General features: G+C 41.4%; 1 protein-coding gene across 1 annotated transcript; it reads right to left on the bottom strand.

Annotated features, from left to right (window-relative positions):
- Window positions 1–6,516: 6,516 nt before the first annotated feature.
- npy8br (neuropeptide Y receptor Y8b) lies at window positions 6,517–10,528 on the bottom strand (the record flags this gene model as incomplete). The annotated part of the gene is made up of 2 exons (XM_080467968.1): window positions 10,516–10,528; window positions 6,517–7,793 (listed from the first exon to the last, which is right to left on the bottom strand). Exon 2 carries the CDS (start codon window positions 7,615–7,617, stop codon window positions 6,517–6,519), a length of 1,101 nt encoding a protein of 366 aa, XP_080324094.1. The 5' UTR covers window positions 7,618–7,793; window positions 10,516–10,528.
- Between the last annotated feature and the right edge of the window lie 5,383 nt (window positions 10,529–15,911).

Genomic DNA, 15,911 nt, shown 5'->3' on the forward strand with positions numbered 1-15,911 from the left:
ATCCATCTTCATTCTTTCTGAGCCACTTCACACTTCCTGTCTTCTCCTCCATCCTTTTCATGGTTTACTTTTTGTGATTGTCCTCTTCCTCCTCTTCATGCTATTCCTCTCCTGTGTCTCTTCTGACATTGTAAAGCTAAGGGCTCCTCCATTTTCCTCTCTAAACTTCTGCCCTCATTACTTTGGGATAAATTCCTTTTCCCTCTTCAAGTTTTCTCACTCTTGCTCTTTACATCTTAAGCTTTTCTCCCTTTTGCCTCCTTTTTTCTTTCCGTCTCATGTTCTCTCAATTTCCATTCATTATTTTTTATTCCTCACTCACATGTACCCTTCACTGACTGAGTCATTTTCTCATTATTTTCTTTGATCTACCATCTATCTTTTATTCTTGTTATTTAGATGTAGGATTTCAATCATTTTCATCATTAACTCCCTTTTTTATTTTGAGATAATGAATCATCTACTTCTTTCCCAAACTCCAAATGAGAAAGGTCACATTGTTTCTTTCATCCTTTCATTCTACTCTCTGTATGTTTTATTATTATTATTGATTTCTCCTAAATGTCTACCCTTTACTGTGCACTAGCTCTCCTGTCATGCATCTCCAACCAAGAGCTTACATCTTTATTTATTCATGGACGAGGGACTCGTGGGTAAATCCGGTTTTCATACAATTCTTTAACTGGGAAAAAAAGCAAGTTTAGTTTTATGGAGTATTCTTTTTATTTTTTACTGCACGTACAATCACAATGTGACACGTTCAGCCACCAGGGGGAACTAAAAATCAACAGGAAACACCAGAGTGTTTGTCCCTTCAGTGGGTTGTTTCTCCAAATGTCTGCTTCTCAAAAGAAGTTGCAAAAATCAAATCCCAGTGTCTGCATCATCTGTGTCTCACTGCTAGTGTGGCTGAATTATAGTCTGCAAAGCTCTATTAAATCCCAGTTTAAAAATTATTTATTAACATTCATTACGCTTTATTATATTTGCTCACTGAGGACATGTGCCTGGAGCTAATTTATTTTAATAACAGATTGCTTGCCTGGCTTATTTCACTTACGGCCCCCGCATTTCCCAGAATTATAAAAGGGTTAAGGTTAGCAGCAAGACAATTATTTGACCAGGACACTTGTGTTTGCTAATAAAGTCTGGACTTTCTGGACAAAGTTTATTCATCATGGTGATTTGACGGTGAAACAGCAGTGATATCTGTAATAACCTGGTGACTGTGAGAGAACAGGGTGACCATGCTCTTATCTTCAGCAGAAAAGGTGTTTTGCACAGTATGTTTGTTTTTTTTCTTTGTCACCATGGTGTTACTCAGCAAATACATGATAGAAAATGATCTTTCCAAAGGTCTCATGTGATTGAAGTCATGGATGCTATTCTCTCTGGACATATAGTCGATGCCTTGCTTTCAAATATTGTCTTTTGTTAAGAGTGATCAGGGGGAAAATATACAAAATTCACAGCAGCATATGTGATATTTACTCAAAATCAAGTCGTAGGCATGAACCCTCAGGGATATTACAGTCTGTGCAGGAGTAGCACACTGAGGAACAAATGACACACACACTGGGACCTAAAGTCAATTTAGTTCAACCTATTAACTTAATCTGGATTTCTGTTGGTTGAGCAAAGAAGCCGGAGTGCCTGGTTAAGGCCAAACATGTACCGGGAGAACATGCAAACCCCACAGCCACCATCAGCAAAACCACTTGGAGGAGCAACAGCCAGATGTTTGACCTCAAACACCCATATTGCATTAAGAAAAGCTGTTATCTCCTTCTTCAGTCTGATTTTCCAGAACAATTCAGTGAACTGAATATACAATATAACTGACTTTTAAAGCTTGACTTGAACTTTAAATGGTTTTCACTTATGCAGCACTTTTCCTTGGCTTAAACAGTCCCTAAAGCACTTTACACTGTTAATCACATTCACCCCTCCACACACACATTCACACACCAATGGAGGCGGCTGCCATGCAAGGCGATCAGACATAAAAGAACAACACCCAGACTCCGAAAGCAAGAGTTGGGACTTGAATTGAATTGAATTGAATTGAATTTGGACTTTTCAAATCAAACTTTAACTTTTAAACTAAACTCACACAACAACAAATCATGAATTCGCTGAATTGGACCCCAAATTTTGGAAGACGACTCAGACTATTTGAGGTACATATATAACCCTTTAAAGTGATATGATCAATTGTACTTTTTACTTTAAATAAAGCTGAAATCTTTGAACAAGGCCCATTAAAGAAGTATAAACAGGATGCATGTAACAAAACATTTGCTTGACCAAACCATTGGACTGCGTGCTAAATTGCAAATGGCATTTGTATATGTGTATGTAACTCACTGTGACAATCTGAAGTTTCAGTGTGTAGAAACAATGTTTGAAACTGGCAGTCTTTTCCTTCCGAATTTGTTAAGATGAATCAACAATAGACTTTCGTCACAGCAGACATTTTTATTTGCTATGACAGGAAGACAGCAGCTGAAGCAGCGTGCATGACAGTCATTGTTTTGCATTTTGAGAAACCCTTCTTTTATTTGCTTTCTAGTCTTCTTCTGTCTGTTTTAACAACAAAAGACAGAAGAAGCATAATGGAGCATTAAATCTTGTGTCACTCTCAAGGGCAATGCTACTAAGAAGATAATTGATGATATCTGCGCTCGCCCTGCCATGAAAAGGCATCAGGATGTACACATCTTTCTGCTACAGTTATTTAAGTTTCATTAGTCAGTTCAAGTCAAAGGAGAAGACGGTCTGCCGTGCGTCATCGAGTCCCCCCCACTGACAAATGGAACGTCTCCGGCTGCCTGCTTTTGCGTCCTTCTTTTCAAGCGCGATCAGAAACCATCTGGGTGAGGTGATTCCATGCTTCGGCGTGGCGTGACTCCACTGTCCGCGCTTAATAAAGTGACTTTAATAGTTGGATGCTCTCTGTCAGCTTGAAGGAGACCCACGGAAACCTCGAGGAAGCCGTAACCAGGCAACTGAAGCGGGCTGTCATCTTTTCCTCCATCGAAGAAATCGGAAGGTCAAACGCAGGGGCCGGGTCCTAAATTGGCGGGGCAAGACTGTAGAGATGCTTTTGCAAGAGTCTATCTATCTATCTATCTATCTATCTATCTATCTATCTATCTATCTATCTATCTATCTATCTATCTATCTATCTATCTATCTATCGCTCAGAAATGCTTTTGAACGATGACATTTGTGTGATTGAGGTCCAGTTCATGAACGTGCTCATGTTATGATGTCTGAACTCATAAATAGATCAAACCAGTGGAGCTAGATTGCCTGAAATAAACCCTTCCTTTGCGAATCTGATGAGCGAGGAAGCATCTGACACCATGCGGAAACATTAAGGCAATTTGATTGTAAGATACGGGAACGGGAAAATATTGACAGAGCTGATCTACCATGTTTGACCTGTAAATGAGATACCTGGACGTTTCAGTGTATCCTAGATGCTAGTATTTAACATAACATGATTATCTCCCCAGAGGAAGTCGGCCCGACTCAATCTGACCTCTTCATCTGCCAAAATAAAAAGATAAGTGTCTCTTCACGATGGATCAGAGGCGCGCACAGACACTGATGTTGTTTGGCACCATCGCAGAAAAGAGTTTCACTTGAAAAATCCTTTTGTAGCAAATCAACATTTGTTTTTCTCCATAGGTCTTTCACCTCGTGAAATCCTCTGATCCATGTTACACTATAGACTGTGCTGCTATTAATATTGGAACAAGTGAAAACAGGATGAATTCTGCTGAATGATAAAACAGACAAATTATGACGGAAGAGAATTTAAGTGCTGAAAACAACAGCTTGGGCAAATCTCTGGCCAAGTAGTGCACGTTGTTCCTGTGATCTGGAGAGGTTGCTTATATGCGAATCTCTCTAAATTAAAATGCAGGGAGCCGAGATGCTAATCTTTCTGGAACTGCTCCACTGAAAAGGAAAGTCTGGCCCTGTGGATTCATTAAGTGTTTGTCTCCAGCTGAGCTTCATTTCATACTGCACTAATTCGCCCAAAGCCTGGCTACAATGGGTAACAATGCAAAATGGCATGATTCAGGTTGGCACTCATTGCCGAGTAGCTCTGTCGCACGTCGGCACCTCCGGCGGCTCGGGTCCTTTGTTCCAGACCAAATGAAAACTGCCACTTAACTCAGTGGCTCCGAAACAGGCCAGACAGGTGAGAGGAGGGAAATAATGAATTAAAGGGGGAATTCGCAATGTGTAAAGGTTGGCCCGGGCCAAAGAAGTGGAAGTGCACAGTCAATTATGCTGACAAGGACCTGAGAGAGCTCTCCTCAGGGCTAAACTGCTTTTTGGAAACAGCTTGGCCGGAGAGCAGGATTTTCTTTCTGTCAGGTGTGATAACATCTTGTGCCTGACCTCCTGACATACCACCAAAGCCACAAGAGAGCAAAGACTTTCACCTTTCCTTTCTCTCTGGGTTCATCTGCCTTCCTCTTTAATACAAAAGAAGACATATATTTCCCTGCCAACAAATTCCCATTGATCTCTCCTTTGTATTCTTCCCTTCGCCTTTTGAAATGTATTGCCCCAAACACAACACTAATTTATTTAACACGACATGCATATCTAAAATTTGTTGTAATCTCAGACCACCCCCCACACCCCCATTAAATAATGCACACAAAGGCTGCGCACTGAAGTTGACCTCGGAAGGATTTTGAAATATTTAATATTTTGAAGTAGGGTTTAACGTTTGTACACTATACATACATATAAACATATTCATTTAAGTTGTACAACAACGTAATGTTGAACAAGTGCTCTCCGATACACACCAGCTTCATAATGGAATTGTGCCTTCAATGAGAGACTTATAGACAATCAATACTCTATCTACTGTATATCTGTGTTTCTCTGCCTTGCACCTTTGAGATGTTTCCCTGCTCCTACACATCTGATTCAAATCAATGGATCGTCATAAAACTCCACGTTACACAGAGTATTCATTTGAATCAGGTACATTGGAGTAGGGAAAAGTCTAAAACGTGCAGGGCCGGGGTCTTCCAGGACCAAGGTTAGTAACTGCTGATATAGATGATCAAACCTGCAAGAGAACAAGAAATAGAAAAAAATATATTCTGTGCTGTAACAAATGAAACAAAACAATGTGCAGTATAAATGTATAACAAGAAAAAGAAAATCTAATACAGGCATTTTCACAGCAGATGAAGTAAACATTTCGATGCAATTGAACTCCACAGATGCTACGCGACAAGGTGCCCTTTTCTGCCGACCACACCATAAGCTATAACTGTGTCATATGATATATATATGTTTATATATATATACAGCGGTGGAAACCTGCTGCTAGGACAGAGTCTGTTACTGACACTTTTATTTAGTTTTATTGCAGTTGATATATGGTTGTTGTATAGCACATTTTAGCAGAATCATCATCCCATACACCATACACAGTGTGTGTGTGTGTGTGTGTGTGTGTGTGTGTGTGTGTGTGTGTGTGTGTGTGTGTGTGTGTGTGTGTGTGTGTGTGTGTGTGTGTGTCTGTGTGTGTGTGTGTGTGTGTGTGTGTGTGTGTGTGTGTGTATATATGTATATGTATATGTATATGTATATGTATATGTATATGTATATGTATATGTATATGTATATGTGCTGTGTGTGTGACTTTGGTGGGCAGCATGGGAGGATGAGACGTACACAGCTCTTGTCAAGGTACTCTGTAAAAGATCATTAAACCAATGGTAATGATTTTAGGTAATAAGAAAAGCATTAGGACGGTGCTAGTAAATCGGCTAAATGAATGCCTCGAGCCACATTTAAAGCACTAATGTTCCCTCCTCCAGTTGGGTAATAAGCCGCTCCGTCGATAATCATTAACACATGGCAGTTCACAATCCCTTAATATTTTCATCAATACTATCAACATGAACGGCAAAATTGAAAACCTCTCTGTCCCTCCTATAATCTCGGGCTGTTCACCACATTTACAGAAGGTAAAAGTATGAAAGCAAAAACCTAAACAGTTGTTAGGTCTTATAAAAATGACCTCTGAATAGCTCCAACTGCTATAAAGAGAACACATGATACACGTACACCAGATTAAATGATCTCTCCTCATTTGTGTGTCCACGGTACAGAGGAAATAAGCTTTCTGGACATTTGCTGCAAATGTACTCATATCATACAAAGTGTCTTCCGGTGTTTTCAGACACTTAAACATGTCCAACCTTTGCACTATCATTTTGTTATCTACTTCCTCTTGCATGTGGACTGACATGGAATCGAGGGCACTGCCGGTTAAGTGTCTCCAGCCTGCTCCCTCTGGACTGCTATTGTGAGGTTTATAACATTGTAAATGTCAGCCTCACTTCAGCATGCAACAAAGCAAGACAAGCTCTGAAGGATGACGCAATGAAGACTTGAAGAACTGATGCCATTGGTTTCTCTGCCTCTTACTCAAAAGAAAAAGAAAAAAAAACAACAACCTTGACTTTAAGTGTTGTTACTGATAGATCCGTTGCTCAAGAATGACCCCTTGGTGACCTCCGTGCTCACAGTGGAGAGCGGGACATTCTCGTACCGCTCCGTGACCCTCCAGCAGCGGCAGCGCAACAGGGTGGACTTCAGCTGCTTCTGGAAGTTGCTGTTGAGGAAACCGTAGATGATTGGGTTGATGCAGGTGGACATCATGGCCGTGAGGTGGCAGAATGAGAAGATGATGTCGTGGCCGCAGAATGGGATGGCCTCGTGGTTCCAGTCGAACACGGTGTTGAAAACGTTGAGGGGCAGCCAGGAGAGGGCGAAGGCCACCACTATGGACACCAGCATGATGTTGATCCTCGTGGCGCCCTTGTTCTTCTGCGTGGTGTTCCTGCCGCGCTCCACCATGTCCTTCCTCCTCCTGAGGCGAAGGTAGACGTGCAGGTAACAGACCATGATGAGGATGAGAGGGAGGAAGTATTGGAAGATGAGCAGGGAGGTGGTGTAAGCCCGCCGGGTGTGAACCGAGGGCCACGCCTCCATACAGACCAAATGGTTGTTGACTGGGAAAGGCATGCTCATGTTATGGAAAGGCTTGGTGAGCACACTGTACAAGACGAAAGGCACAGAGATCAGGCAGGCCACGATCCAGGTGACAGCCACCGCAAGGTAGGACTGGCCCACCATCGGCTTCCATCCAGTGGGGTGGACGATGAGCTGGTAGCGCTCCATGGCGATGAGGACAAGGGAGAAGATGGAGACAGTAACTGACATGCACTGGACGAAGGGGGTGAGCTTGCACAGGGTGTCTCCCAGGATCCAGCGGTCCATCAGCGTGTAGATAATGGTGACTGGCAGGCATATAATACACATGAGAACGTCTGAACAAGACAAATTGACGATGAAGATGTTAGTCACGTTCTGCATCTCCTTGTGCCGCGTGATCACGAACACCAGACAAGAGTTCCCAATGAGACCCACCGCCATGACCGTACTGTAGGCAATGATGAGGAAAGTGGTGCCGCTGACAGACAGCGGGCAATCCTCAGTGGCATTCAACAGCATTTCTCTCCTCAGGGCTTGGTTGTGATTAATGTTGGGCTGCAGCTCCATGGTGGCTTTTTTTCTGGACTCACTTCAAAGGCAGATGACTAATTGGACTAATTTGTCTTGTCACACCTTCTGTAATTACTTCATGAATAATATTTGCATTTAAAAAAATAATAAAAAATTGTTTCCTCCTCAGTCCTTAATCTCTGGTGGCCTTTACAGCAGTCTTCATTTGTAGCCTGAAAAAAAAAATAAAAACAAATACAAAAAAAAGAAAAAACAAGAAATGAAATAAATGTGAAGCGTGTTTTGAAAATGATAGAAATGTTCCACGTATTAGGGGTTGGGTTATCACTGAAATTGAAATAGAGCGTCTATGAAAAGGTGGGTAATAGTAAAACATGAAAGTGGAGTTTTACTCAGGGAAAAAAAGCATGAAAGCCCAGGAGTACAACAGCAGCTCTGGAAAGCTCACTTTCATCAGCTGTTTCTGTTCTTTGAGCTCATATTTGTCAAACATTTCTCATAAATAATTAAAAAGATAATGGACAGGAGAGGCTCGCTGCTCTGAATCCGCTCCGTCCCCTCGGTTATGTTATTCACTTCCAGCTACTTGGCTACAAGTGCTCCCTCTAACCGACATTAATTACATTCAATAGACATCACCTCTTATTATTCTAGTCCACTACTCTAATCTTCTTCCATTAACTTCTTTTTGGATGTTTACATCATTTCGTGTCTTTTGTCCAAGAAATGCACATCATTCACATCCAAAGTGAACATCTTTTCTGTGTGTTACTTAAGTTTAGCACATAGTGATTTCAAACAGGAAATACAATGAAAGGATAATCTAAAAATCCTCCAATGCAATTGTGAATAGAAACTGAAGCTAAAAAAAAAAAAAAGGTTTAAAATTGAGTAAGAGCATAATATGAGTAAAACATACAGAATTGCATTTAAAATAAAGAAACTAAGGAAGTTGGGCTTCAGTTGTCTTTCTGTGTGACGTTTGCATGATCGTTTAGTTCATCTGGGTTTCTTCATTTAGAGTCTCCAACAATCAAAAAAACATGCATTTGATGTTACTTATTTTCCTTAAATCCCCCGTCGATGTAAATGTGTGTGAATGTCTGTGTTTGACCTGTGATGGACTGGCGACCTGCCCAGGGTGTAACCTGCCTTCGCCCATTGTTAACCTCAAGTGCCTCCAGTTCCCAGTCACAATACAGTGGTATAGAAGATAGATGGACGACGAAAGAAAGCCAAAGTAAACAAGTGGAGGGAAACAAATCACCCAGTGCAGGTATCTGGCATCACTGATGAAGTACAAAATAACACTTGACCTTTACTTGTTGACAAAACTGACTTAATCCTCACATAGCTACTTCATAATAAGTACCACAAGTGGATTTTCTTTCTGCGAGAGAAGACTTCAAATTCGCAGCGGTTGTGTTTTGCCATTCCACAAGTGTCTTTTTGGCGCTGCGGCTCTCAGTAGTCCAATTTCACCTTTTGCACACGCTGGCAGTGTGTCCTTTATTACAAAAAACTGAAACTTATGAAGGGAATAATTACTTGCTTCACGCAGATATCACGAGGCTTGCAGCAGAATGCAGATTTTCAAAGTCTTTGAGAGCGGGCTCTAAGAATAAATGATATGCTGATGGAATATCATCAAGAAAGCTGCACAGATACAGATTTTTTTTTGTGGAGTCGCTATAATGGAGTCCTGATTAAAATTTACATGACAATAACGCTGATAATAAATCCTCCTTCAAAGACAATCGCTGCTTCTTTTCCTTTCTTCCCCTTTTGACAGTGACAATTTATTCTGCGTGTCCGTGAAGGAACTGACACCTTTCTTTGTCAGTGAACATTCACAGTGATTCTGATGCACATGTGGTGCTTCCAGTTTCCAACCAATTAAAAAACATCGGACATTCAATCGTATTACACCAAGAGCAGGGCCATCTGACGTGTGTGTGTGTGTGTGTGTGTGTGTGTGTGTGTGTGTGTGTGTGAGTGTGTGTGTGTGTGTGTGTGTGTGTGTGTGTGTGTGTGTGTGTGTGTGTGTGTGTGTGTGTGTGTGTGTGTGTGTGTGTGTGTGTGTATGAGAATCTGTAAAAGCGTGCACATAACAGTGAGAACTGTACTGATGAACTGAAATGTTTAGCCTATCGGCTCCATTTCTCAGAAATTACTTTTGGGACATCTCTATGCAAACTCAAAATAACACTGCAGGATTTAAAAAGCTTTATAATTTTCGGTCCAGAGCTCGATAATAATGACGAATGTGAATAGGTAACACCCAAGTGCTAATGTGCAGTCCCTCGGATGAGCCCTCATGCTGCTATCAGAATGTACTGTTTCATCTCTGGTGATTAGGAAAGCCAGAGTATGAATTTGTAACAAAGATTAAAACTTCTCACTTGAGAAATGCGCAGCAATTCCACGTATACCTTTGCTGTGTTAGATAAATAACCCTGTCTTGGATGTCAACATGACTGAATCTGGGTGGATTTTAAGATATGTGGCCTGCCATCTCACAGCCTTGACGCAGATTATTTATGACAGAATTTTGGACACTTCAAGTGATGCACCGCCTTGTGTTGAGTCTGCTGGCAGAGCAGTCAAAGCTATGTATGAAGGGAAGAAGGGAATCATTTAAGGGCTGACATGAGATTTCCTCTTCAATGTGCAAATGATACTGATTCTCCCCAGATAACACACAGGAATAGCCTGCAGAAAAAATAAGAATGGGAAAACTGTGCAGCCAAATATGTAAGAAATTGGAGCTGATGGGCTTGTGACTCAAACTGATTTCCCCCTCTTTTTTTTTTTAACAGTGGGTCTGTTCTGTCACCTCGTTAGAGAATAATATTAATAATACAAAGCAACACATGCAGCAGTGGATGAAACACACAACGCGATCAGAAGTGTGATTGCATGCGTGTATCTTACGCTCGGTTCGTGCAGCCGTCCTGGATTCGGTGTGCGCCTGCAGCCGTGCGTCCTCTCCTGGCACCGAGCTGGACTTTCTCCGCTCCGGAGTCCGGACAGGTGAACACTTGGAGGAGGCTTCTCCGTGCGGACGTGCTCGCTGCGCTCCTGTCCGGGGAGACACCCGTCATTCATTCCCACTTCACTGTGCGATAATTACACTTTTTGTGTGCGCGCATCTAGTAGAGAGTGTCATCTGCCAAGCGGCTAACAAATGTCATCAACATGGGAATATTAACCAGGCAGAATGCAACATTTCAGTGCGTTTAAGCCACTTTTGCGCACAATGAAAGCCTGTGGGGGAAAATGATTTCAAAAAGGAAAAAAAAAAAAAGACAGTCATTAAAGGTTTGCCGTTGCATGCCACGAGAAACAAATAGACAAACCTTCTTTAAAAAAATAAATAAATACAATTTCTCACTTTCACCCACAGGACACTTTCACGCAAGTACAGAGAGCCGCATTTTAATCAGCCGTCAAATTGTTTCTTACCGAATATTATTTCCTTCGGACACTTCTCGCGCAGGTTTGCATCAGGTGAGTTGTTGTGGTTTTTTTCCCCGTCTTGGTCGAGCCGGTGGTAGGAGGTGTCCTGCCTGGAGCACCGATAGCAGGAGAGATATCTCTTAAAGCGACCTTATGCCTCAGACTCCGACAGAGACTGACTGGGAACATCTTACATAATAACTTCTTCGCGCCTCGTACGCACGCACGCACAGGGACGCACGCGCGCTAAACGCGTGCAAGCCTTGCATGCGCGCGCCCACTCGGGGCCCAAAGGGGAGATGGGAGTTATTTGATATTTGTGGCTTTATACACATGGTCGAGGTTTTTTTTTTTTTTTTACGCACCTGAATAAACAGAAATGTATCAGTCCGCGACATGAGATGATTATTTTGGATGGCTCTCTTGTAAGATGACATGCTGAGCTTTCACATCATGAGGCAACTTCGTATGTCTCAGATGAGAAATCGCCGTAATAACCGGTAATATTCCAATCTGAACTGTGCAGTGTTCAGAGATCCTATAGGGCGGCCTATATTACATTCAAATAGAGTTATCAATTCTGAGAATTATGATATCACGTTTCTCTGCAGTGGATGGTTTCTGCTTCATGGTGATCAAATAATCAATAACTGTACATATGCAAATGGAAACGTTTTTTTAAAATGCAGTTAAGGATAAATATGGGTAAAATTATTTAAAAAAACAACTCGAATTGATTCCTCTTGAACACATTGTGTGTCTTAAACCTAATGGGATACTTTTTTAAATACTTGGAAATAGATTTTAAAGATGATTTCAATACATTCTACAACTCCCACAAATTCGGTCACCGCGTCAATTTATAGTCGCATATACTATAACTCATTGGAGCACACCTACATTTGAGAACTTGCACATACTAGGACTCACATGTTCACACATTTTCGAATTCTCACCACACATTCTGAAGCCCTTCCATATTATAAAACCATCACACAATGAAGTCCCATACATTCTAGATCTCTCAGAAATCCTACAAAACTCACACATTCTCGCACGTTAATATTCACAAGTTAATACTCACACACTTTAGAACGTTCACACATTCTAAAACTTCCACCAATTCTACAATCCCGTCAAATTACAGAACTCACCTATTCTAGAACTCTCACTCGTCCTAGAACACTCCCACAACCAACTCATTCTGCACCATTCACAAATTCTAGAACCCCCACATGTTATAGAATTCCTAACAATTCTGGAATTCTAACACATTCAACATAAGAATTCTAAAGCCCCGTTCTAACTGTCACACATTATAGAAATCTCACCAGTTAGAATCCTCAAACTTTATGTGCCTCTCACAAGTTCTACAAGCCACATTCATTCTAGAACCATCATAAATCTTCAATTCAGTGTTTAACAAATCATACATACATACATACATACATACATACATACATACATACATACATACATACATACATACATACATACATACATACATACATACATACATACATACATACATACATCTTCCCCCCTACCAAATGTGGTCACTTGATAAAGGGTTAAAATAAGTTGTATGTGCACAGTGCTTACGTAAAATGTGGAATGTTAACATATTTCCATATCTTTAAGTTATATGCGTCCATGAGAGGCACAGACGCTGAAGCAAAGAGGCAGGCCACTGTTTATGTCAGAGTTTAAGCAGAAGTTTTATGCAATGTCAACAATTTCACTAGTTTTAGAAATCCTGTACAAGCGACACCTATCTCAATATGTAGCACAACTGCTTAATCTGTTCTGTGATTGTCATAACATTGCTCGGCCAGAGTAAATGTAAAGAAATATGTGATAAACCAAGTGGAGTCACTTTCCGAAGGTAGAAAAACAGGCAAAAAGGGATTCATAGTTGGGACACAGGCTTTATTCATTGCAGCATCAATCTGGAACTGATCTAAATTCAATCATCTAAAGTGCTTGAAACTTCATCACTTCGGTCGAGGACGCACGCATGTTTTTCTTCTCCCAAGTTACAGGAGATCTTAATGTTGATCGCTTGACATGCTCATGTATTCTGGCAAAGCCATAAACCAACATCCCTATCAGTTATGAAAACCATTAACCGGTGCATGAGATCGCTTTAAAACTGCAGTTGAATATGTACCAGAGCCGTCAGACATAACCACCGCCAATGTGCAATGTTCCCTTTACATAATTCTCCCCATCCGAACTGGCTGAAATATCATCACGCTCAAAAATCCCAATTGAAATCTCTCTGCAGCTAACACCTCGAACTATTTTAGAACCCTTTTTTTTTTTTTTGCACCTCCCTTGCTTGTGCAACAGATTTTTTAACGGCTTCTTCGCACAGTCCCCACACACTCCTGTTTCAAGTGGAGGCTGTTTGAGAGATCAGTAATAGCTGTTTGTGTGAGAGGCAGAGCGGTGAAATGACTTGCCACCACCAACAACAGCTCCGTGGGTGTTTACTTGACACAGAGACACAAGTGTCAAGTCGTTCAAGACGACAAAAATCTATGCGCACATTTCTTTGAAGGAGAAGCGGGGAGAAGGCCTGAAAATCAGCCGGCTGAGAATCATCGGCAGGTCTGCTTCTTTTTTGTACGAATGAAAAACTATTCAATAAATTCAGACACAGAATGAATGCAACCCCTCTTTCCAATGCAATCAACACTACTGTCACTCACAGTTAGATTTTCTTCTTTCTTTGGACAGGGCTTGTTTAGAAAGAGAGAGAGAGAGAGGAAAACAAGCAAGTCCTGCATGTCTAGACAGCTGAACTCTATTGTGATGTGACGCCGTGTGTTTGACAGTGTGTCCACCCATTTCACACGACTGATGGGTGACAACCTGAGGCAGTGCGAGAATATTTTGGAAAGTTTGGGATATCTGGAATGAAGACAGCGTGTGGGAAAAGACGCTTTGTTTGCACGGATGAAGATTTCAGCCACAAAAGCTCATAAACAGACAAAAAACAGATGAGTATTGTCTTTATATTACGTGATAAGATAGAAGAAGAACAGATAACAATTTCAAACATTTACTAAATGTCCGACAGCTGACTGCTCTTCGATCGTGTGTTTTGTTTGCTACATGCTATCTAATGTTTAAACTCCCATCTGGTGTCCATTTCCAACACATGATGTGACTTTGGTTCAAATGTGGTTTTATCTGGATTCAAAGACCGAGGCATGTATTGCGTAAGGTATCTCGGCACGTGGTTCTTATGGGAAAACTGTTAATGTTTCTAAATGTGATACTGAAGTTCTCTGTTTCATTACCAACAGGTCCCCTGCTGCAGCCTGAATATTCCTCTTTAATAGCATCCAGGAAGCCATATGTTTCTGTGCAAAACCTGTTTTGTATGATTTATTTGTGTTGACGGGATCTCTCATTCTCGCAAGACTTTCAATATCCTCTGTTGTGCAGCAGGGCTTCAAAATTCAACAGAGTGTAACAGTAGTTGGCCAAAACAAAGAAATAAAGGCTTTGTTTGCCTCACAATTTGTTCAGTTGAGTTTTGGAGAAGGCAGGGGTGTAAGGAGATTTGGTATAGATGAAAGAGAGGGAAACAAAGCAGAAAACCGCTGCACGTAGTTAAAATGCCACTTTGTGAAGATTGAATATCTATCCATCATTTATATGGCCCTTTCCAACTAAATATCAGGGTGGGTGCTGGAGCCAGGAGACTATGAGCAAAGGCAAAATACACTGTTCACCGGTCCATCACAGGGCAAACACTTACAAACAACTACACACACCCACATTCACACGTACACTCAATTTAGGGCCACCAATTCAAATCGAATGCATGTCTTTGGACTTTTGGACGAACACACATTCGCACACAGAAAGAACCTGCAAACTCTACTGTGTGTTTGTGTGTGTGTGTGTGTGTGTGTGTGTGTGTGTGTGTGTGTGTGTGTGTGTGTGTGTGTGTGTGTGTGTGTGTGTGTGTGTGTGTGTGTGTGTTTGCCGTTGTGATAGCGTTATACAGCAAAACACTGATTAATAGTGATAAATGACGACAAATAATGTAGGTTAGAGACTTGATGTTCATTTAATGTGGTTGGTGTGTGAGCAGGGGAACCTCAGGACCCCGACTGAAAGGGAGCACGCGTGCTGTTTGTTCTGCACGGATAACGAGGTGTGTCGACAGTGACAGTGATGTGGAATTTTCACATGAGCTTTCGCCAATTAGGTCAAGGACTGTCTGCTCAGCAATCACTACATTGTCATGTTTACAGCTCAGCTTTGATGTGTGCACACAGAGACGAGAGCACCGAGATTTACACTCACTCACCTGCGCTATGGGAATGTCACTCAGCGACTGCTTTGTTTACTGCTGCACATATTCATTAGCATATCCATAGCCATATGTCAGACAGTAATAAGCCCACTTATGTCTTCGTATGCACATGTGACATCATTGAATGAAACAATTTGCATTGATCTCTTCGACATTTTGATGCATTTTGAGAATGGAAGGTTTTGATAAGCCTATTTTTTTTGTTGTTGTTTTATTTGAGAGTTTTACTTTAAGTGAATTTGCCAATCTAACTGGAAACCCCCCACAAATTTAACCATGATGCTGAAATGTAGGGAGGCTTGTGGCTGTGGGTTATGGTGTAGCTCCTGCTGCAAGTAACAGAGGTGCAACTGTGGCTCTGGGATGAAGTGGTAACAATAGAGCTCTTTGGCATTTTAACTAATCACAGTTTATAACATTAGTATGCTGCAAGTGCGACTCCCAGCTAATTATGTCTGTATAATGTGTCTGTGTGTGTGTGTGTGTGTGTGTGCGTGCGTGTGTGTGTGTGTGTGTGTGTGTGTGTGTGTGTGTG

Source organism: Lipophrys pholis (assembly GCF_963383615.2).
Source record: "Lipophrys pholis genome assembly, chromosome: 7".
Taxonomy (NCBI): domain Eukaryota; kingdom Metazoa; phylum Chordata; class Actinopteri; order Blenniiformes; family Blenniidae; genus Lipophrys; species Lipophrys pholis.